This window comes from Strix uralensis, chromosome 1 (genome assembly GCF_047716275.1).
Source record: "Strix uralensis isolate ZFMK-TIS-50842 chromosome 1, bStrUra1, whole genome shotgun sequence".
Lineage (NCBI taxonomy): Eukaryota > Metazoa > Chordata > Aves > Strigiformes > Strigidae > Strix > Strix uralensis.
In genome coordinates this window covers 150,369,652-150,393,683 of record NC_133972.1, presented here as the reverse complement: position 1 = coordinate 150,393,683, position 24,032 = coordinate 150,369,652, and the positions used below count along the sequence as shown (strand labels likewise).

Genomic DNA, 24,032 nt, shown 5'->3' with positions numbered 1-24,032 from the left:
TATTAAAGTGGATGACAGGCTGAGTGACAAGTTTCATTATCTGGCTGTGTTCCAGTGCCTCCCTGTGCCCACTGCCAGCCTCAGGATTGTGATCCCCCCAAGCTGCAATTTGTCATCTCCAGAGAAGTAGGCAGTGGAATTTTGGGCATAACTCATCTCACCCCAAATTGGATGCCAACACTGGCGTTGAATGCTAGATTGCGTTTACCAGAACTCCGCTGAATGCAGAGAGCCCAGACAATGGGGTACTCAAAAAAGAAAAAAAAAAAATCCCTGAGGCATCAGTTCATTAAGCACAGGTCTTTTGTTGTGACAGTGACTGCTTAGGTGGGTGGGCTGAGGTGGGGTTTGGCAGAGCTATGACAGTAGGGAGACAGAACAGTAATTAATTTCTGCACTCTCTTGGGTTGACTGCTTCTTTCCTGGTTTTTGTCCTGTCTCTTTTCTAAACCTAGGTAGCTCTGCTATTACCAGTGTTGCCTGGATACCAGTGTCTTTCTCCAGCAAAGTTGTCACTGAAACACTGAATAAAGAAAACCATGTCAGGCAGCTTTCAGTGAGGCTTTTTTAGTTGAAGATTCTTTTATATTACTTATTCTTTTGCATAGACCTCCATCACTCTTGATACAGTCTAAACTTATGACTTCTGCTATATCTGGATAACACAGACATGATGCTGAATTTCAGTTCTCTGTTTACCTCTTGGTATGAACCTCTCTAGATTTATCTAGAGTACATCTACTATCTAACCACAAATTAAATTTTCCATCAGAACAATAGAGATACTAAGGCAAAGATGGTTGCAAAAAGGTTGAACTGTTATTTCAAGAATAAACCAAGAATTTCATGCTGTAGTCAGGAACAGAGCTCTTGGAACAGCATCCCATGATTTAGGTTCAATGTGTCCCTTCACTGTCCCTCCTGGGCAGAGTCTTTCTCTGAGGTTTCTAAATGAATCTAACATTACCGATGCACCTCTCCCAAAGGCCCTTCTTCATCTCTTACATAGGAGCTATTCAGCCTCTTTTGCTTCTCCTTAGGGGTAGATGCTCTAATGTTGTGTGCTGGAATAGAGCTGTCTCTCCCAGGTGGCCAACAGTCTCATCCATCTTAAGTCCCCTCCTTCCCTCTCTAGCACATGTCCACACTGAGCTGCTGATTTCTAATCCCAACCAGACCACTACTGCTGCTCACCCACCCATTGCTGCACATCCCAAAGAGGGAGGGTTAGGAGCTGGCAGAGAGGAGATGCGAGAGCTGAACAAGGGAAAGCGTTGTCAATGGAAGAGGAGGTCATTTCCAGGTCTCACTTCCATTTGTCTGTTTCCTCATTACAAGTCACTCTAGAAGACCATGGGCAGTGCTCCTGTATGGTACATATGTTGGTTCCTCCACCTGCTTGTTTGCAGACATCATGACCACTCTCTTAGTTCATACTAAATACTACGCTTTTGCAGTGGCTTTCTTCCTTGCAATTGTACTGCTGCTACTTTGCTTATAAGCCTCTAATATATTGAAGTCTAAAGAAGCAGAATTTTATCGCTCTATGAGGCAATTTGCCTTGAGCAAGTCCATGTAGTGAGTTGGTAGCAAAATGAGGAGTAAAATGGTAAGGCTGATCGGTGCCCAGCTTTCCTGACACTTCCACACATGACTGAATCAGAGCAGTTTAAGCAGTGCCTGTGTGGGAGATGGGAAGGGTATTTCATCTCTTCAGCCACGTAAGAGCCTGCTGGATACGTTTAAAATCTTACAAAGACTGAGGGTTGGTTGGTTGCCGGAATGGACTCCTGGCTGGTTATATCATCATATGGTACAACGACAACAGCCATGAGATATATTTAAACTTGGCCGAGGGCAGCTTTTTGCTATAGCACTTGATATTATAACAAATATAAAAAATGTCTTTATATTTCTGTTTTAGGTAGTGCATTTATTTCTGTCTTATTCCTAAAGAAGACCATGAGGGCTGCTGATATATTGGGTAAGTAAGCGTTTGCTAATATGGACATTTGTGTCGCCATATGCTTAGCAAGCTGTAACTCTCACGCAGCCCCCCACCTTCACACTCCCACTCTCCCAAGCAAGTGTTTCGAGGCAGATACTTTCAAAATTGAGAAGAAGTGACAAAAAGAGAGCGAATCTTCAATGCATGTGGAAAAAACTTCATTCCCAAATCCTCGGCTCTTATAACCATAACTCATTCCTTATGTGTCCTTATTGCTCAAATTTATTTTCGTTGTCTGTTTTTGCCTCTGAGGTTGTATTTAGTATTATCTTTATGAGTACAACACAATTTTAATAAAAACAATGAAGTTATTGAGTTAGTCATTCAAATATAAGATTTTTTTTCTTACTGCATAAACGCTGAACAAAAATTTAAGCTCAATTAAAAGTGACAACTTCCCTTTTGGTATTAGTTTTATCACTCCAAAGAACAAATAATCATGTTGTCAAGTGTTTTGTTGGGAAACATGGTCTTTCCTGTAAAAGCATGTCATCTTTTTGTCTGTGTCCAAGATTTTTTTTGCATATCAAAACTGCCCAGCTTGAACACAGTAGTAATGAGAGACAAGCATATTTCAGGGTTTGGGCTTTACACCAAGCCATCTTGGGTGGGACAGTGCACCTGATGTTGCTACAGGGCACCTGATATTTCTGTGGGGTTCCTAGCATCTAGGCTTGATTGTCCATAATATAACGAGGACATCCCAGCTGTTCTCATGAATGTTTTGGAAAGATCTGCTCGGTATTGTTCCAGGACTACTATATAATATTTATATAGGTTTGGGGTCCAAGTTTGCCAGCTCAGCTGCTACATTCAAAAACCCCCCTCCCTTGACTGATCATGTTTCCCTTATGGCCTTATACATTGTGTGTTGCTTTAACCAGTGTTCAGCACTGATTTATTTTATTTCTGTGAGTTCAACTTTGCAAGAAGGATTTAACAATGTTGCTACATTCCATAGGAATGAGCTGTATGATGGGAAATATGGTGATGTTTTTGCAAGCACATAAATATAGAACAGTTCTGCTTTTCCAAAGGAACTGTGTGCAATAGCAGTGCCAGCAAAGCCCTCCGGATGTGCTTTGTTTTGTATCCCTGAGCCTTGTATTCCACACTGATTCATAGGTTTGCCAAGAATTTAAAGATTACTTGAAAAAAAATTGATTAGCTAATATCTTCCTTAATCCAATACAGTTTATGAGCTCAGGATGGGCTCACTTCTATCTTGATACGTCGATGAACATCTGTGTTTGTCAGTTGGCTGTCCACAAGGCAGAACTTCCAGATTTTTATTAAAAGCACAATAATGTGAGTTCGACCTTGAAAAGGGGCCCTGGCAACTTAATGGCTGAACAGTCTTTTGCAAATCAACCTTTTATAAAACGGTTCATAGGTCTGCAAATACAACAGGGAGCGGTCAAAATTTTGGCTTCATGACAGCTTCACGTAAGCATTGGACTGGAACATATGTGTTGCACCTAATGTTTCCAGGGCAGGTCCATAGCTGGTGCAGATCTCTGTGGCCACACTGACTTTGGGAGAGTTATGTTTATTTACACTGGTTAATGATCTAGCTGTCTGCCTTATAAGCAACTTGTCCTTTCAGTTTAGGGTAAGTTTCTGTGACCTGGTTTGTGCCTGTGAGAAATACAAAGGATCGATTCTCCTTTGTCATGAACTTGGTATTAGAATTGAGAATATTTGAAAAAACACTGCTTTACTGACAGGCTTTACTGACAGCTTTTCTCATATTTCCAAAATCCTTTGAGTTTTTAATAAAAATTACACTAGATAAAGGCAACCCAATTACCTAAGCCCAGATCTGATTAAATGGACTTAAATTTTCTTCTAGAGACTATTTCCAAATCATCTGGAGAGCAAGGATGACCATGATTACCAAATATTGTATTACCAAAATAATGTGTCTTCTTTAAAGGAGGAACACTGACAGTAACAGGGACATACTTGCTGGTGACATTTGCTCCAAATGTACCCCAAGAGCTCACAGCAAGACGAGTACAGAATTACTTAGTGGGCTGGCCCTTTTTGGTATATTTGGTGAGTATCTGGTTCATACTACTCCTTAAATGAGAAAAACTGGGGTTACTGGGCTTTTTGCAGCATTATGAATTAGTGGCAGAAAAACTGGTCCTGAAAACAAATTGTGTGATTTTCATAAGCAATTCTGGGTCATCACCCTGGTCCCCAAGCTGAAAATATGCTGAACCAAAATATGTCTTTCAAACTATGTGCACGGGAAAGTCACAGTTGTGCAGGATTATGAAGAATGGAAAGATTTTGGATTTTGGTGGGCTTGAGGGAGAACCTAAATATTGGCACTGCTTATAATAACTGTAGATGTGTTCATGCCACACTGTCTGCATGTACATCTAAGTTTCAATGCTTTTCTGGAATGTGATGGACTTGGCCTTTTAAAAATCAGGCTATGTATGCTCTTGTTCTGCTTTTTTCTTTCATATCACTCTGGTTTATCCCCATGTTGTTAAGCCTGGCCAAAAGGAGCTTTGTATGGAGTTGTCATGTGGACAGGTGGCCTGCTTTGCTGCCGCTCAGGTTAATCTGAACCTGAATTTTCATTCAAATACAAAACCACCATTTTGATTAAAGTATCTATATACAAACTTCAAATACGTACATCTTCTTTGATGTATTTAATTAGCATCAGGAACAAGACCAGAGTGAGTAGGAGGAATTTCTCTCTCTCTTTTCCTCTGGAATGCTGAAAATTTGTTCCTCCAGCTGAATGTAAAAGATGCAACATAGGAGTTTTAGAAACAGTTACTTTCTTCCCAGTAAAGTCACTCTCTTGGGTTAGATTATTAGTGCCCGGGCTTTTCCTAGTAGGAAGCTCAGTTAGAAAGCCACTGAATAGACAGTTTAAGCACCTTAATCTTTTAGCCAACCTGCAGTCTTTACATACATCTAATTATCCATGAGACTACTGATTAAGCAGAAAGTACATGCTACCACAAAAAATGTTGGTCCTCTTGTTCAATTTTTTCTGCATTTCTGCATTTTTCTGCATTTCTGCTCCTGAAAGATGGTGATACAGCTCAGTGGAAGAAATTAATGATCATGCTTTGTAAACCACAACATGCACTTTCAGTCAGGCAGTAGAGAGGTTTTTGAAGACAATGCCCAAGAGTTTTGGGGTATTCAGTAAGGGTAGCTTCAGCCTCAGCAAGAGCTTCAGCAAATCCATCTAATCAGCAGAGCGAGAGGGACTTCTTTAAGAGGGGGTTCAAACAGGGGTCTCAGTGCTCACTGAAGGACTTTTCCTACTGAATATCCCCCTCTACCATGCAATTCTACATATAGATACTAAAACAGCCTGGCATCTTAGGCACTGATTTTAAATTGCTATCTCACCCATTTGTGTAGAGGTGGTGGAGGGACAAAACTCCCCATCCACTCCCAGTGACACCATTTCTGTGCCATATGCTGTTCACATTTTCTTAAAACCAGCAGGTTGCTGGAAAAGGACTTTCCCCATCTGAGGACTTTTTTGACTTTGTTTCAGGAAAAGTTAGTAAGAACACAGTTGAATGCCTAGGAAGACTGTGCTGTATTGTTCTTAGGAGACATTATGAGGAGGTGGTAGATAACCCCTGGACTTTCTTTCCCCTCTTTTCTCTTTTCCCTGCCTCAGACAGCATCCAATTCTACATGTACAGCATGGGTTGCAGGGAAGGATGGAGCAAGTACACAGCAAATCTTGTTGACTCAACAACATATCAAGCTTTATTTGTTCCTTCTGCTCCCTGAATTCATCTGGTTTGAGCTTCGTCTGTCCAAAGAAGAGGGAGGAGTGAAAGACTCCTCAAGAGACTCTGAGATAGCAGCTTGATTATCCTGGTATGCTGCTGGAAGTTCAAGTAAACCCTGCTGTAAGCATTCTCTTTGGGCAGGGAACTAGCTCTTCATAAATGTTTGTAATATGCCTAGCACAGGTTGGCTGCTGAGATATAAAAAAGTGCAGCAGAAGTTGCAGAGTTTCCAGTATAAATATATAGCAAAGAGACAGTACAGCAGTATAATGCAGTCCAACAGTCTTTCTAAAAGTAGCCCCGAAGTGTGGTCTGCTGAGAAATACAAAGCCCCAGTGGTACAAAATGTTCTGTGTGGGTGATAAACCATCCCCATGTGGCACTCCACTGGCATCAGAAGAGTTCTGCAGAAATAGCCTCTAGTTCCCACATGAGACAACTTTGAGTCACCTTCTGAGACTTTGCAGTAGCATAATCATGTCTGAACAAGAATGACTATCCTAGCTTGTTTTTTTTCTCTTTTGCTTATGTGCACTTTGAGTCACTACAGAAGACATCAATTATAGATGAAGCTCTTAGGTTTCCCTAAACAGAAGCCTAGTGAGTATTGGGTTGTTAATATTTAATCTCTATAAAATCAGGTTCAAAGCATTTCTGCTTTTCCTTCAAAGTGCCTAGAAGACCCTCCTGATTCTTTGGTCTCTATGTTCCTGTATATCCCAGAAAAAGAGTTGAGGCAGACAATGCGGTATTTTGTTCTGGCACCTTCTGGTAATGCTTAGAAACTTGGAAAACATCATGATTATAAAAAAATGTTGATGAGATGTTGACTTGAGGAGACTTCAGGAGAGATTAGTTACAACAGCAAAAATGATCGTAAGCAGGTCAATTTCTTTCAATTCCTCTAATCAGAATATGTGAAGCTGATATAACCTACACACTTCCCATTCCTGGACTTTGTATTTAACACTACCACGGCTATCAACTATGAGAAAGAGCACTATTTTGGGTAATTCTCAGGAGACAACTGTAGGCAGCAGCTGGGGCACCCCAGAAGGGTTCCTGTCTGCGTGAGGTCCTGTTAGGAGCCAGGCACTCTGCTTGCAGTGTCACTCAATGTGATGGCCTCTCCTTTGCCTTGGAATTAAAGGTGATCTGTTGGTGGGTCACCGAGTGGCAAAGAACCATGGAAGAATAGGTTGGCTGCTGGGCAGCACAAGGTGAGAACTAATTGTTTGAATTTCATGCTTAGTGTGCGAGACTTGACAGAGCTGAGTAAACTTAAATAATAGGCCTGAAAAGCAAACATCAGCTTTCTCCCCAGGTTCAACCACAGGACTGCCACCTATGGCCCCACACCACTGCTGCTCTTGGGGCTGCCCAGGAGGCACAAGTAGCTAAGCACATAGACCTGTGCACTCCTTCCAGAGCTGCCATCAGGGACTCTTTTATGCCCTTTTGATGGTTTTGCTTGGCTGTTTCCTTTCAGAAGTGAGTTCTTGGTGGGTTTGTTTGCTTTTAAACATGGAGAGATCACAGTGAGGCTTTATGGTAACTTTAACAAGAGAAGAGCTGATGACAGGATGAGGAATGACAGAGGACTTATGGACAGAGCCAACAGTGATGACCTGGTTCAGTCAAGGTCGGTGGTGCTCAGTACTACCTGTCACTCTGGGGATCAGAGTGAGGCAGAAGAGGGAGTGGAATGCCAGAGATGGTGTGATGGAGTGGTTTGAAGCCAGCAAATGTCCCTGGGCTTGATTTTTGGATGATTGTTCTTGTGTTGTTTGAAATCTAAGTGACAGGGCAGATGATGGTGCTTCCCTCTATTGGCATTGTGATTAAAGTTGTCTAGGGGATATAAAATGAATCAATACCTGGGGTGTAGCTGGCTGCCTACAGTAGGGTTGTCTCATAGGTTTCTGCACACTCTGTGGAAACCAGTCCAAGGGTCTGCGAGAGGTGATGGGTTTGCATTGTGGGCAGAAGCAGATCTCACAGTGTTGTGTCACCTCATGCCATGGTCCCATCCCATCCTGTGTGCCAGTCCTGAACTGTCATGAAAGAGGATACGTGGGACATCTCTGGAACTTCTTTCTTAGTCTGGATATCTTTCCATGTGGGGAACATTTATTTAGCACAGCTTTCTTCTATTCTGTTAGCAATTGTTCATTGTCAAAATAGCAACTGAAGCTATTTGGAGGCTGTTGTAGCTGCAGTCTGATAATGTGATACTCCCCTCTGGCCCTAAGATGTGTTTGCCAGTGGTATGAAGAGTGAAGCTGCTACCTTACTTCTCCTCTCGAGTTCCCTCGAACCCCTGTTTTAGTTTTCCACAGGGAGGCCAAGATGAACTCACATGTCTGCAGATCTTAACATGACTTTTGCCTTGGTTCCTGATTTAGACATACCCAGTGTTACACTGTTGAATAAAGCTGGGGAGGCTGGCCAAGTTACTTACTGTGAAACTGAGGCAAAAGCCTCTTTTCTAGTATCTGGTGGCCCAGCCTTCACCTCTGGGTGCAAGGCTGGTGGGGAGGCATGCCAGTCTGGAGGGAGAAGAGCCCAGCACTTCACAAGAGACTGCAAAGATTATTAAACAAGGACTAGTCAGGGAATGCTTTTTTTTTTTTTTAACCACCACCAAAATGCTTTATTATATTCAATATTTTTTACAAAAAACCCCAAAACAAAACCACTTTGTTGCGTTTTTTTAAAATCTTGTGATAAATATTTGACATTTTTTAAAGAAAGGTGATGTAAAATCCAAATTTGTGTTTTTAATGTTCTGAAATGCAATTGTCTCTCAGCTGTCTTTGGGAGCAAGGGATCAGCATGAAAGTAAATAAAAAATGAATTAAAGCATAATTATGTTCTGTTCATATTTTTGAACACTACTAAACTGGGGGAGGTGTGATTGTGGTAGAGAAGTTTAGTAACTGAATGTAACTGATGACTGCTTTCCTGCTGCAGTCACTCTCCAAAATGAGAAATCAGCTATATTACATTATATAACCGCCACTAGTAACTGTTCAGTCACTTGTTTGGAAATTTCATCAGCACAACACTCAGGTATTTTTGAGTCTAGTGCTGCCTTATGGGACTGTTGGTTTAAGAGTGGTGTGGCATTATAAAACATAAAATAGTATGTTGGTGACAAAACCAAGGAGATAGACATGAGGTTTTTCTTTGACTTGTTTTGTTGTCAAAAAATGACAATAACCATATTCAGTAATGATGACAATCTTATTTTCTCTTATTTCCCCCATTTGATTGCGTTCCAATATGCACAAATGAACTTCTCTTTCTTCATGCTGTCTCTAAGGCTACCAGGCTTCTGAGCAGCTCTCAGTGCAGAGGTCCATTATCCCTCTTTTTCTAAGTCTGCTGGGCTTCACGGAAGTTTTTGGCTCTTGCACTTGCTGTTTTCTTTAGGTATAGAGGGGTATTTGGGCAACATGGATAGGAGGGAGATTACCCACACTTTTGAGATGGCAAAAGGCAAGAGTTACTAAGGGAATCTACAAAGAGACACATTAACAGCAAGTCAGTAAATTTAACTGTCATCATTTAGCTGTCAGATGTTATTGAAGGAGCAAGTTTGGACAATGCATAGTGTATGTAAAGCTGCTTTGGCAGCTGCAGATGTCCTGCAGTGTGGTCTGCTAGTGTGTCATTGAGCTTTTCAAGGTAAGCTCCTGACAGGTACCTGTGATTTGAGAACCACCACATGAAATAAATGTTTTTCTCCTTACAATGTATGTCAGAAAATTTGAACAAAAAGACAATGTTTGGGGGGATTTTTTTTAGTACGACTGGGGAGAAAGACAAAGAGGGTAGCAAAAATAAACTTTCATGTCACAAAGAATGACACTAGGAATACCATAGCTAAGAGACTGCTGTTCCTCCAGGTAAGTGCTTTACTTCATAGGAATTATAAACAGAGTTTCTGTAAGAATTATTACCAATAAACATGTGTATCTTTGCTGTCATATTAAAAAAGGCTTCTCAACACTACCAGTGACAAAATATAGCTAGAAATGCAAAAAGAAAAACTAAAGAAATAAGAAATGCTCAGTTTAACTTTTGCTATAATAAGAAAGATAAATGACAATTGTTTGATAGTTCAGTCAACTGGCAATAAGGTTTGTTTTTAGCAGAAGATACTTAATAAAGTAATTCTCCTTTGAACTGTTAGAGCAGAGAAAACGGATGTGACATCTCAAAGACTTTGAATGAAGCATTTATTACATAGTTTCACAGCTCTAACTTTCTTCCCTTTTGTCTTCAGATTTTAGGAATTATAATATTCTGCATTCTCCTCTATTTTTACAAAAGAAAGGCTGTGAAACACATCGTGGTTTTGTTAATGATGGTAGCACTACTGGGTAAGAACATATTATTCACTTTAATGTTCCTGTCTGTTACCTGACAATTCCTTGTCACTCAGTCTCCCCAGCTAGTTTAGATTAGGACCATTTCAAAGCAGTATACTGAAGGAGAATCACTGAAACTGTTCACATGATCCTTACTGTAGTCTCTTTTTGAAGAAGAAAGCTGATTATGAAACATAGTTTCTATGCCTATTGCTGGGACTATTTACAGATTTTTTGAAATTAATATGCTATGTGAAATGGTATTCTGTAGCTTTTTTTAAAATAGCACATTAGCTTTAGATCCTGGGAAAGTGGACTCTTTTGAAACTTTCTTTTGGAGAGCAGGCTGACTGTGAAAATGAGTCCTTTAAAACAGAGCAGCTTAAGACCTTGTAAGCACTCTGTAAACAAATGCAGTGATATGCTGTGACTGTACAGGAACTTTGAATTATCTATGCCTTTTTGCATATGCAACATTTCGTACTTTACCCCTTTTCCAGAAGCATAGCAAGAACTCAGTGGGACACTGAAGTTTGACTTCTGATTACCGTTGCCACAATCAATACTCAGGGAAACATTTTATCGAGTAGCTTTCAATAAAGTTAAACTTGAATCAGTTTTGAAAAATGTCAGGAGGCTGTCTCTAAAGCTTGCCCCTTGCAGGCATATATTAAGAATATGTCACCACCCTGTGTCTTCTGCTGTCCTTGTCTTGTCAATTCTCCATGAAACCCTGATGCAACACCACACTTCTTTGGTTGAAGTGAAAAGGTGCTTGAACTGTGCCATTGAAGTCAATGGTTGTATTTTCACTGAGTTCAGTGGGTACATGTATCAGTCTGCAAAGACTTATAAAGTACATTTCTAATGGAGCTGCTCATGAGTGTTTTGATAAAACAGAATTTCACTAAAGTTTGTCAGTTACACAATTTGGATTTAACTGAATGTGAAAAACTCTTACAGATTTATGAACTTTATTTATTTATTTATTAACTTCCTTCAGATCCCTGAGTGGTTTCTTACCCAGCAGAAAAGCTCAGACTTTCAGATCAACTTTTTGGGACAGTCTTCCCATTTAGGTGGGAAATGTCCCATTCACAGTGCTAGGAGCATTAGGATTTGTAGCTCTGCAGAAGCACTGAAGGATTTCAATGCTCCTTGCATGAGGCAGAGATGGAAGAGCCCCAAAAGCCTCAGGTCAACTGTTTGACTGCTCTTGATTTGGAAGAGTGAAGTGTGAGTCCAGCCATCCTCCAGCTCCTAGCACAGAGCCTAGGAGCTTTGGCAGAGCTCGCCTGAGTTGCTCTGCAGCTTCCAACCCTGCCATGAGGAGCTTGAAGGACTACACACTCCTGAGCAATGATCAGGTCCAGCCTCCTTGTTGCATAGCTGGAAGCCTGAAGATCCCCAGATGGGCTTCTACACTTTGCTGCAGTTCTGGCCAGACCCACCATGATGGCTGCCCCAGACAAGGTCAACACATGGCTCTGGGAGACCCGGCCCTTTGGGCTGCATAACCCTGCATGCTTATTTTGTTGTGAAGCCTGCCAGTCCTGATGCCACCAGTGCCAAAGGGACGTGTGGTGCTGCTGAACAGCAGCAGGGCTGCAAACCCATGCACCAGTAGGCACTAACTGCAGTTTGGTGGTCAGGCTGCAATCAACCAAAAATACAATTTCAGCTGGTGGCTGCTGAGGTTTTGGTGAGCATATGCAGCTTGAGGAAAAATGTGTCATTATTTCTGCTCTATTAAAAAAGACACAAACAAACAAATCCTGGTTCATGGGAACTTTTGAAATATTGACATTTCCCTCGAGCAGGAAACCCAGAACTGTGGCTGGCTCCAGTTTCTGCAGCTGTCCTGGTGCCTGGCAGCCGCCACAAAGCTACACTTAGAGCCTTCTGCTTGGTCTCTGACCCTTCTGCTGAGCAAAGTGATGGGAGGGCTGAAAGAGGGCCCAGCAGCTTTGTTCACAGCCATCTGACATGTGCACTGCCCTCGGAGGGTCCTGGCTGCAGGAAGGCTAGATGAGGCTTGGGAGTTCAGTGGCAGTTCGTGGAAGGAGATTTCTGCCTTTTCTCATATCTGCACAGATATATTCCTGATGAAGGGTTCGTACAGATATCAATCGGATGTAGAAACATTTCTTTAAAGAAAGCGCAGCCTTTGTGTTTCACTGGATATGAGAGCTACTTTCATTATGAAGAAAATGCAGAGGTGATCATAAAACCTGCAAACGTTTTGCTTAGTACCACTCTGCAAGTTCATTTGGTGAGAATTATCTTACCTCATGTATATACTGGGAGTTATCATAAGTTTGGGGGGAAATATTTCAGATTAAAGTGGGATTTCTGAGTTTCCTGCCCTTACAGCTGGAAAGTGACATCATTTATCACAATAGCCTTGGGGGGCGGGGGTGTTCTATCAGAGATAGGAAAACCATTTCCTAGGTTTTGAAACTTATTCCAGGGCTACTTTAACTAAAAAGATCATTCCACTTTAAAAGCAAAACAAAACAAAAAAAGCAACCAAAAAAACCCCAAACAAACCAACCAACCTGCCAAACAAACAAAAAACCCTGATGCTTTCTTTTCTGGTTTGTTAAAAGTATAAGGGATGGAAACCGCCCTTTTAACAGAAACATTTTTTCAGCACTCTTTACCTTTAGTTGGACAATTCAAACTACTAATTTTTACCTGTAAGTGTTCTTTTAAAATTATAATTCTGCCGTGTTAGAGTGCAAACCTCATTTTTTATGTAGGCTGCCTATTGGGCTTGAGTGTATTTTTTGGCTTTTTATCATACCATTAGCACCACTGCAAGCCAGCGTTTGACCTCCTCTGCTCAGTTTTACTGCTGTATTTGTTAAACCACTCCACCTATTTCCATTACAGAGCAAGAAATTAAGTACTTGGTGGAAATTTTGTCATGAAAACAGTGAATTTCATGATGGTGAACAGGATCATCACAAGATGTATGCAACTCTTAAACTTCCCCTGAACTTTTTGACTTGCTATAAGAAAAATGCTTGCAATCAAAACCACAGACCCGAATTTGTTCTTCTTCCCCACCTTTTCTCCCAACCCTTGGCCTGAACTTTTTCCACAGTGCAGCTCTCCTTGCCAATCTGAGTTTTGCAGTTACGGGAGGATGAATCAGACCACTGAAATCCAACACTCCTCACCTCTGGAAGAGGGTGGAACTGGATCCCAGCTGGTGGGCGGCGCTCCTGATGATTAATTACCTTTCTTCAAAGGTCACCTCTGCAGTCTGGTTCTTCTTATCATTTTTAGTTTCTTTTGAATTTGTTACATTTTATTTGCAGGAATCACAGCCTACTGGGGTTAGCTTCAACAAACCAAGAGCACACTCCAAAATGAAACCTAAAGCAACTCTCAGCCCCTTTTCTAAAAGATGTGTATTGCAAGACTTCTCTGAACTGGTGACATATATTTGAATCATTGCTTGCTGTCTGGGATTTGTTTGTAGTGATGCAATGACAGTGACTAAATGGATTGAAAACACACTACTGAAATATTCTATTCTGTGGGCTAAATCCAGTAAATGGTTTTAAGAGCCTGGTCCCTGAAATGAAATGCAGACCCCCGCATTGGTTGTCTGCTCTCCGTACATAACCTGTAGGGAGAGTTAGGTGCTTCAGGATGTGATCCCAGAAGTCAGCTTTGGCCAACTTTGGCCAGCTCCCGTCTCAGCATAGAAATCCTGAGGGTGAAGAGTTATTTTAGGCTGCCAGTGTCACATGCAGGCTGCTATTAGGAGGTGTCCCAGCTGCTTTGAAGAGATAATGAGACCTCTCAGACCTCTCCTGAATAATGCAACATGGGCTCCAAATTAGAAGCTGGAGCTACATAAAGTATGTCTGGAAGATGCAGAAGCTGTTGTACCACCTCCGACTGGTAGTCCAGTGTTTAAGGCATATGCCCAGCAGTGGGAAATGGAACCAGTTCTTTCCTCACCCTGAGTTCAGCCTCTCTCTCTCTCTCTTTCTCTCTCTCTCTCTCTCACACACACACAGAGCCTTGCAAGATTTTATCTGATGTTAACCTCAGCTACCCTTTTGAAAATGGGCAAACTTTGGGTAGATGCAGGGTTGAAGACCTCAGTGCTACAAGAACTTAAAAGAAAAATGCAAAGCACACATGGAGCTAAGGCCACTCTGAGTTTAGACAGTGGCTTAGCATGTGTTTATAAAATCACACACTTGGCTTTAGGTGCCCAAATCCTTCCTCGGTGTCTTTTTAGGCAATGAGACCTGTGGCTTTGACCTGGCAGCTTGTCCTCCCTTACTGATGCTCTGAGGTCACTGCTGTGAATCCTGCCCTGCTAATCTCTCCCTTTCCCTTTCAGCATCGCTGACTGTCATTGCTGTAAAGGCTGTGGCCAGCATGATAACACTCTCTACGAAGGGGAAAATGCAGCTAACTTATCCTGTTTTCTATATCATGATTGTTTTAATGGCAATTTCTTGTGCTTTCCAAGTCAAGTAAGTGAGATTCTGCTTATCACCTAACCTTTTTATTTGACATTTTATCTGTCAGTTTTATTCAGTACAGATACAAGTTGCACTTAAAGGCAATAAATTCCTGGCAGAACCTTGACAGATGCATGAATTGCCTACAGCTGATTGTATTGTTTATTTAGGCTTTATTTCTCAGTTTATAATTGATTATTATTATAAATGCTACCTTCTCTTGCTATCACCTTATACAAGGTCTTCCCAAATTTACTTCTAGTTTTGGCACAGGTCTTGAACTCATTAAAGGAAATTTATGTTTATGTAAATTTTTGGGGGTTACTTTTAGAAACCTCCATTGCTGAATAATCAAATGGCCATGTTTACCCTTATTAGGCCTTTATCTCTTTTCCCCAGCTTATGTCACTAGTCAGACAAAAGAAGAGAGTTTATCCCAACTTTCTTCCTGCCTCTGTTAAATCTGCATATTGTTCTTTGCTACGCTCTACGTCTGTATCTTTTTAGGAAATAGTTAACTTTCGGTGTGCAGGGGACATCAAAGTTTTCCCCTCTGGCCTCTGGCCTGTTAAGTGATTGTTTTATGCTACTTTTGCAGATTGCTGGGGGTGGCAGCATGGTAAAATACAGCTTGCAGCTGAACAGAGAGTCCATTCCCTTTATGCCGGTCTCTCTGCTTCAGGTGCTGATAGCATCATTTAGTAATCTCATCTAGACTGCTTCAGTGTGAGTCTGAGTGTTTACTTGCATGATTATTTTCCAGTAGAAGAGCCAGCCCAGCTTTCTCGTGGCAGAACATACCATTCCCATGTGGAATCAGAAAGTCCATGCGTTATTATGCAGTGACTCTCCATGGCTGACTCAGGAACTCCCCTGTAACAGATTATAGAGTGATTTACATCCAGCTTGTCTTCGCTGGGAGAACAGCTCAGGGCATTTAAAATAGGAAATAAAAGCTTGGTAAATAGGAAGCTGCTGAATTAAGCTCTCCTTCTTGCCAGTTTTTTCTTTCTTTCTTTTGCTGGGTCAAAATTAAAACAGAAGTGAAATATGCCCATTTCATTCCCTGGCTTCCGTGTCTCTTTCTCTCTTCTCTCTTGGATACATTTTCTAACAGAGACAGTGCTGTCAATCTGAATTTTTCATTTTATTTGTTTCCTCTCTTATTTTATTTGACTGTCATGTGTTAGCTCAGAACAGCCTGTGCTTCAACTTCCTCCTGGATTCAATGCTGGGTCTTGGTATCACTGTTTTAGTCCCTGTGACCAAGTTTGTTGTAAATGGCAGAAAATAATGAGGTGTTTTCAATGACTTCAAAATCCTGACTATCCTGTGGATATGTAGGATTTCTTTATTTTTAAAGCACCATGGAGACTGTTCAACAGTTGCTAAAATAACCATGCAATTACTTTAATGGCTAAAACAGATCCAAGCTTGTTTTTTTTACTGTGCACATATATTGTACCAGTGAAATATTTAAGTGTGGTTCTTTTTATAGGTTTTGAATACACTCTGCAGCCTCCTGATCTTTCTCTTTCGGTCTGAAATGCTCTGTTCACATAACAAAGTATCTGCTGGTGCATCCAAGAGTTCACACTCGTAATTCATCACCCTATGGGTAAATGTTGATAGCTGTGGTCTCCATACAAGTGGGTTAATTGCTCTGCCTTTTTCATCCGTTGATACAGACTGTGCAGGCTGCTCTGCGGCCAGTGTCTTGGTCCTGCAGGTTTGTGTGCAGTGTATGCTCCTGTGGCCCTGCACGCTCTTGCTCATGATTCTGGTGAGGGTTTGTGTTGCTGTTCTGAGAAGCACAGCAGAGAGTTTCCAACCCAAGGAGCACAGGATTGGAGCCACCTTCCCGGACTTTCCCGGCAGGACAGAGTGTGTCTGGGGTATGACTGCATGGATAAATATACAAATACGTGTTTTAGCCAAGTTGGATTGAGCAGTAGCAGCAATGTGGACCTCAGCAAAGTGAAACAGTTCCTACAAGAAGTCGCGTGTCCATGCCTGTGCTGGACATACACCCTTGCACAACCTGTTTAAATTTGAGTAAGTTATCCCTGGCTGCTTGCAGGCAGCCCTGCTTCCAAGAACCAACGCATACCATAAGCAGTAATACCCTAGCATTCCTCCCTTATCTGTGGCAGACAAATTTTTTCCAACAGTGCTTCAAAGGACTCTCCAAAGACAACCTATGGCCAGAAGAATCCACGCCAGGCTTCTTGCTTTCGCCTATTTGTTTGTACTCTGCATAGTCAAAATCAGAAAGTAAATTCAATACACACACGCATCTGTCCAGGGCTACTAGCTATTGTGGTAAGAAATAGTCACACTTATTGTTAAACTGACATAAAGTGGCTTAACCTGACTTAAAGTGCAATGAACCTCCTGTAGGCATGAGGTGCAATAATACTTGTCTTCCAGGTTCTTGAATCAAGCAATGCATCTGTACAAAGTGACAGCAGTTGTGCCCATTAATTTTGTGTTCTTCACCACCAGTGCCATCATTTCAGGTTTGTTTCTGGCCTTCTGCCTCTACAGAATGATTTTCTAAACATAAGGTTTTCAAGAATTGTTGCCCGTGAACAGGAACACAAACCAGTCATGTCTGTCTTCACAAAAAGTTTTTCCTAAGTGACAGGTGTTTAAGTTCTGAAAAATGAGTAAGTTCAAAACTTTTGAAGCAAAATAAAAATACTCAAATTCCAGCATTTCTAGAATTGATATGTATGGTTTACTCTGCCTTGCTGGCTTACTAGAAGAACCTGAATTTATCCTAGCCTCATCTTGACATCAAGTAAATGAGTTTACCATGTGCACACCAGCCTTTCCATATCCGAACTGGTAGAGTAATTTTAACAGCCTGGCAAACTACTCAAATGACAACCAGCTGTGTTTCATAGTAGTTAGTGTATATTCTGTTTCAGAAGGTGGAATTCTAGGTTAAGTGAATGAAATAAAATGACTCCAAAGACTTTTTAAGCATTTAACATTTTATTCTGGGTGAGAACTTTGAACTCAGTGTTGTTAAAGAGGGACTGCAAATCTTGGAAATGGTGCACAGCATAAGAACATGAGCAGGGAGGACGACTAAGATGCTGTATCAGCAATGAGCCAAAATGATCATGTTGTTAGAACATTTATGACTCATTTTAACACACGCTGGGGGCTTTCCTGTCATTGCTGTGCAGGAGTTTCTCATGCAGAGCTGCCATTAATGAGAAGGGGAGTTAGCTTCATGCACAGATTGCCTCAGCACCTGTGTTAGAAGAGACCTACACTTTGTGACTGAGAGGAGACTTGTGCCAAAAGGGGGTTGCGTTCTTGTGACCATATGGGGAATTTGGCCTTGTGCCTCCTTAAAAGATCAAGTACCTATTCAGGAATGGCTTAATAGCTTTGAGACTGGATACACATGCATTTGCACCGGGTTAGTTAAACCAGTGTAGGGCTTAGAAGAACAACCTCTGCTGAATCTTTCTGGGGTGCTTGTAGAAGGTACCTTGTCTTATGATTCCCCCATTTCCAGTTACAGCCTTTGAAGATACAGTCACGCTTCATCTGTGCTGGTTCACACTCTGGTGTTTCTAAGCAAAACTATGCTCATCAGTGGTTTAAAGCTAATATACTTGGCTGTGAATTGGGGCAGCTGAGATCCAGATACACATCTGGTTCTGTCACCTCCACTGCAGAGGTGCTAATTCCTGGAAGAGGGGTGACCAGAAAGAGCTAGTGATCCCTTCAGCCAGAAAGATTTGGCAAACTTGGCTGCTGGAGCCCTTAACTTGGTGTAAACATCAGGGACACAGCTAGTTATGGAAAACCTGTTCCCAATTGGAGTTAAGATGTCCACATGGTCTGTTGGAGTGGCTTAACTAAATCCATGAAGAACCTGTTAGCTATATTAGTATGACTCTGCGAGTAAGACCTTGAGTTTAACCTGCATAAAAACTGTTGCTGACAATGCAAAAAATACCTGCATCTGTGCAGTTACTAACACAGCACATGCTCCAACCTGATAAACTAAACCTTCTCCAGTCCCATGCAGTATCTTGAGAAAGCCTACGTAGTGGAATATGGACACATAAAGTGAACCCATCACAATGTGTATTAATACCGTATTTGGGATTTTTTTGCTCCATTTGAGCATGACACTGCTCCTGACCCACCCAGCTGTAATTCATATCACTTGGAAGCCAGTCAAGATCTGCAATTCTTGTTTCTGTCACATTCCAGGGGTCATATTTTATCGGGAATTCCAAAGTGCAGCTTTGCTGAGCGTGTTCATGTTTCTGTTTGGGTAAGTGTATCGGCCTAAAATCTGTCCTAACGTTTGTACTGAAACAGCATTGCCTTTCGGAATCCCTTCTTTTCTCAGTAAGAAGAAACCCGTCTTGTTATTAAAGTATTATGGAATAGCCATTATACTAGGACAAAAAAAATTAAAGGAAAGATTGATGTCTGCACTTAGGGAATTTGGAGGCCTGGTTTTGAATCCAAAGATGTAAAAATGTGAGACACTTCTGAACTACTAATCTCATGATGGAATGAAAAAACAGCAGCATGTGTTCCTGCAGCAGGAAGGAGAAATCACTGCTCTCCACTAAAGATCATGTTATAGGGGGTGCTTTTACAACTACAAGAAATCTTCTCCCATTGCTACCTTCCCCTTGCGTGTCTGGCTGGTCTTTGCTGCCACTAAGTGTGGGCAATTATATGAGTTGCTTGCCTACAAGGCAGTGCTATAATATCTCTCCCCAATCTTCCTGTGCTGAGAAAGACACAGCATGCCTGTGGAAAAGTTCAGAGCATGCTAAGAAGCTGTTAACAATAAATGTTTGAAGAAGGGCCTAGGTGTTGTGAGAGCAGAAACCTTCTGCTGGATACCAGCACCGTAACAGCTCTGGGGACAGGTGACAGTTACTTGATAATGAGCGTGAGATGGTTAAAAGCATCTCCCAGAACTGCTGGAGGTGTGTTGCCACAGTACTGTCAAATGAACAGGGATGATAGCTATAGATGTCTTCATCCTCTGCAGCTGGACTGGAGTAGGTGCACACAACCAGTATCTTGTCTGAATGCAGGAAAATGGAGATGAGCAAATTCAACCCATGTATTTGGCAGGCAGGAATTAGTGGTTGTGTGTCCAACAGAGCGGATAGAAGATTTATCCAAGCATAGCAGTTTTTCATTGCTCCTGGCTTACAGCTTGCCCCTGAGACACACAGTCAAATGAGAAAAACAACAGAGATGTTGATTGTCTGCAGCTAGACTGAGTTATTAATGAAATTACAAATGCTAGAAGGTTAGCTTAGATGCTCTGTGAAGATTTGCTCAGGGATTCAAATGTTGTGGTCTCACACTCACAGGCATCTGATTAGGTATATATTGCTGAAAGTGTAATTTTGCCTGCAGAGCCTTTGGAACTGGTAGTAAAGCTTCAGGGGCAAAAACTAGACTGAAAAGGAGCCCAAGATGAATTTATAGAGCTGCCAGAAACAAAAGCTTCTTTACAAACTGATCAGCTTGGGTTTGGAAGTCCTTGAAAAAGAAACATGGAAAGAAATTCTCATCTCAGATGCAGTGAACTGTTCCTAATGATACTATGCCACTGTTATTTTGCAGGTGTCTCCTATCTTTCCTTGGTGTATTTGTAATTGCAAGAAATAAAAAAGAAGAGCATGTACAAATTCCTTTTATTGACTATGGACATATTCCTGGTGAGTAGGGTTTTTTTCTGTCTCTCTTTAAAAATGAGTTATCAGATAATGGGATGACCTAGGAGACTTGAGTCACAAATGTGCTCTAGTCATATTTAATAAATATACTGTTCCCTTAATTTCTATTCCTGTTCCCAACAGATTTTTCAAAGAATTTTTCAGAGTTTTTCCAAGCTATTGTTACAACCAGTCAAATGAAAACAATGATTACTGGAGCAAAGAATGTTTAAATGATGGATTGGTGGGGGATTTGTTTTATTAAAATTCTTCACAGAATTGTTGTTTTTCCCTTCTCTCACCCCATTTCCTTAGGACAAAAATTGACAGGCAAAATACAACCAGATTCTCACATTTCATGCTATGGCACTTTGAATAATGAAGATGACTCAGTGAAAAGTCAAAGCTGAAAGAATAAAGCACCTTACATGACAATTAACAGGAGGAACACCACTGGAACAAGGATCATCAGCATCATTTTGTTGGACATATTCAAGTATATGTTGAACTCCTGTATGTTGATGAGTCAAAGTATTATTTAATCCTACTTAATTTATCCCATGGTTGTTCCAAATGTGTTCTGGAGATAAAGGAAGCCTTAAGAAAAACTAAATAACCATTAATGAAATGGAACATTCTCCTAATATCAATGCCTCTTGGGGATATTTTTAGAATCTTAATTGCCTTGAAATGCAAATAAGCACAGAACAGGATTATAAAAATTCCCCTTTGAAACCCCTCAGATCTGTGTAGATGCTTAAAGACAAAGGTGAGAAATGAGAAGAATTTTCATAAGTGACTTCAAAGTATTCTGCTATATGTAGAATCCCTTTAAAAATCTGCTCTTTCCTGTTCAGGAGTCAAAACTGTGGACATATATACAGTATACACAATATGTACACACAAAGTATTTTATATTATGTGTAGAAGGAAAATCCTGATTATCTTCTGCCAGCAGATTAATTCTCTTATTTTCCAAGGAAATAAACAGTTGTGGGAGGAGGGGGAAGGAAGAGAGCATTTGCGATAAACGTAGGTACATGCACCCATGCACACATTTGAGGTGCCCAGCCAAGGCAGAGCTAGGGAACCACGCTTGACATTTTACATCCTCCCAGGAGAGTCTTGTGGACTGGGCTGGGCTATACTACCTGTTAGTATAGTCTGGCCTGAGATTTAGCCTCTGTTTTCAGGAAAATAAGGTTTTAGTGAAAAAACTGACAAGTTCTCCAGAGGAAATGGAGTAGCCTGGCTCTCTCCTTTGATGTGTCTTGGAAAAATACTCCCAAAAAAGAAAACTAGAGCAACTTCTGCCTCCTTCCTAAACTGCTGGTAATCCTGCATGAGGAAAGGCTGTAAAAAACAGGATCACAAAGAGTCATGGTAACAGTACAGTTTTTCCTTCATTAAATGGTAGTGTCTCCACACTGGTTTGAAGAGCCAGCAATGATGGGAACCATGGCAATACAGGCTCTGTGTTCAGGTATGGGAGGTCTTGGTGTCCGTCAGTCCCAGCCTCCTGGCAAGAAAGCTTCTTCTGGGCATTCATCATGGGTCTACTTATCCCCACCTGGTAGCACCGACCTACCTCAGCTGGCACAGTGGGGTCAGACACCTCCTCTGCAGAAACAGGTGAAAGTGCTCTTGGAAAGTGTTTGTATCTTGGGGAAAATACTTGTTTTAGGTTTGAATTAATCTGCAGTAATGGATATGGGCTGTAGGCTGTGTGTATTTTGTTTCACTGGGATATGAGGAAATGAGGTCTCTTTTTTTTCCCAAATAATTGTTTATTTCATTTTAAAATAGGTACAGCTGAAGATCTATAAGACAGTTTCATTTCAAACCCTACAAAGCACACTCAGAGCTGCAGTTTTTCCTATGCAGCAATGTCCCTGGAGCCGGGGCGGGGGGGGGGGGGGGGGGGGGGAGTTGTGAAGCTGTTTTCCAACATGGATCTTTTCCAGCTGGCACAGGACGAGACTTTGTGTCTGCACCTTACTTGTACCAGCTGCCTGGACGTGGCCTTCCTTTCCCCTCTTACAGCTTGAGTTCAAGTTTCTAAAGCTTAAAATAAAAAAAAGCACATTCTTTTCATATGCTTTCTCCAGGGAGTAAGGGCATGCCTCTATCTTTCTTTTGCAAGTCAAATTTAAGCTGCTTTCTAAGTCTCAAGTGCGAGTGTGCGCTGAAGATGGAAATAGGAGGCCTACAGGTTTTCATTCTGTGACCTGGGAAACAAATGGGTGAAAGGATTTGGTTTCATTTCTCTTTATCTGTTTCCATGACTCAGGAGAGCTGGAAGAGGTAATAAAGGTTACCAGGTATAGGATTTTCTCTTTAAAGTAAGAAATCAAATGTAAAAATCTGTGACAAAAGCTATGATTTATTTTAAACTACTGTATTTTTTTTGAACAACACTTTTTTCTTCCTATGGGTTTATACAAAAATTCTAAGGGTTAAAATGTTTTATTTAGACTTAAATGTAATTGAGATTAATTTATGGAGCAAAACACTGGTAGGAATTATGTGCAATTAAAAGTTGTGATTTGACATAATTTTGAGATGTGAGCACATTCCAACTAACTAATGTATTACAGGATCAGAAAACTCAGTGATAAGAATTCATTACTGTTCTGCTAAGAAAGGGGCATGATTTATTTCAAGAATCAGTTTCTAATCAATGTAATTTTCAGATTCTGCTTGCGATATTTAGGTTGCAAACATCACAGACAAATGCCTGCTAAAGAAAAAGCTTTTCACTGGAATACAAAAAAGTCCCTGGCGCTCTTGTCTTTAATAATGAGTTATTTTCTTGCAATGTTTTTCCTGACATCAAAAATGTGGGCCAGACATAAGCTGCAAAACTTGCACCTGCAGACTGAACTTTCTTGAAGAGATCCTCCACAGGATCTGAGGAAATCAAACCATGGGAAGGCGTGGTGGGCAGGCAGCAGCTCACATGGTCCCCCCAGGCTCCAGTTTGGGATTTTTGACAGACCAAAACCAGCAGGACTTGTTTAGTGCTTGTTCCACTGCTGGTCATGCTGTGGTAAGAGATGAAGTATTAACTGGCCACAGGCCTGGAAATGGGAGCTCTGGGGTAGAGCGAGGCAGTTTAACTTTTTCTGTAAAATATCAGGATGCATTTACCAAACAGTTTCAGCTGGCAAAAAAATAAATGAATTTTGGACTGGATTTGTATTTCTGCCCATAGTAGGGGCCTGGTGTTCACCTGGCAGGCTTCCTGCCTGCTCCTTGCTACAGCCCAGCTTTTGGTGGCCTCATGTTTTGCATGTAAGAGCACTGGTCACCTAAAACCAAAGGAGAGAGGTGGGACATTATAGGGGCTTGAGCTTCTGTGCTTTGAACCTGTGATTTCATGCACCTGGCGAGCTACTTGAACTGCTAAAAGTCTCATCCTCTTTTTCCTGGCTGTGAGGTCCTGCATGGCCTGTGGCTCTCTGTGAGCCAGTTCAGCTCACTCACCCTGCAGAAACCATCTGCTTTCTAATCCTTGCTGGGTTGGCTCTCTGAGCGGAGCTAACCAGGTTGACTGGAACACATGGTGGGAAGGAGGGGAACTATTCAATTATCTTTCTCCTTCTGAGGAGCTTCACTATACAGCTAGCATCCTGCTAAGCTCA

General features: G+C 41.4%; 1 protein-coding gene across 1 annotated transcript in view; it reads left to right on the top strand.

The window, feature by feature from the left end:
* Positions 1-23,583, top strand: part of NIPAL2 (NIPA like domain containing 2) — a 52,288-nt gene extending 28,705 nt beyond the window's left edge. Inside the window, exons 4-11 of the mRNA XM_074894255.1 lie at positions 1,925-1,984; positions 3,945-4,066; positions 10,088-10,184; positions 14,542-14,677; positions 17,096-17,184; positions 18,908-18,971; positions 20,297-20,391; positions 20,704-23,583. Coding sequence (XP_074750356.1) covers positions 1,925-1,984; positions 3,945-4,066; positions 10,088-10,184; positions 14,542-14,677; positions 17,096-17,184; positions 18,908-18,971; positions 20,297-20,391; positions 20,704-20,798 — 758 coding nt within the window. The 3' untranslated portion in view covers positions 20,799-23,583. The remainder of the gene's footprint in view (positions 1-1,924; positions 1,985-3,944; positions 4,067-10,087; positions 10,185-14,541; positions 14,678-17,095; positions 17,185-18,907; positions 18,972-20,296; positions 20,392-20,703) is intronic.
* Positions 23,584-24,032: the final 449 nt, after the last annotated feature.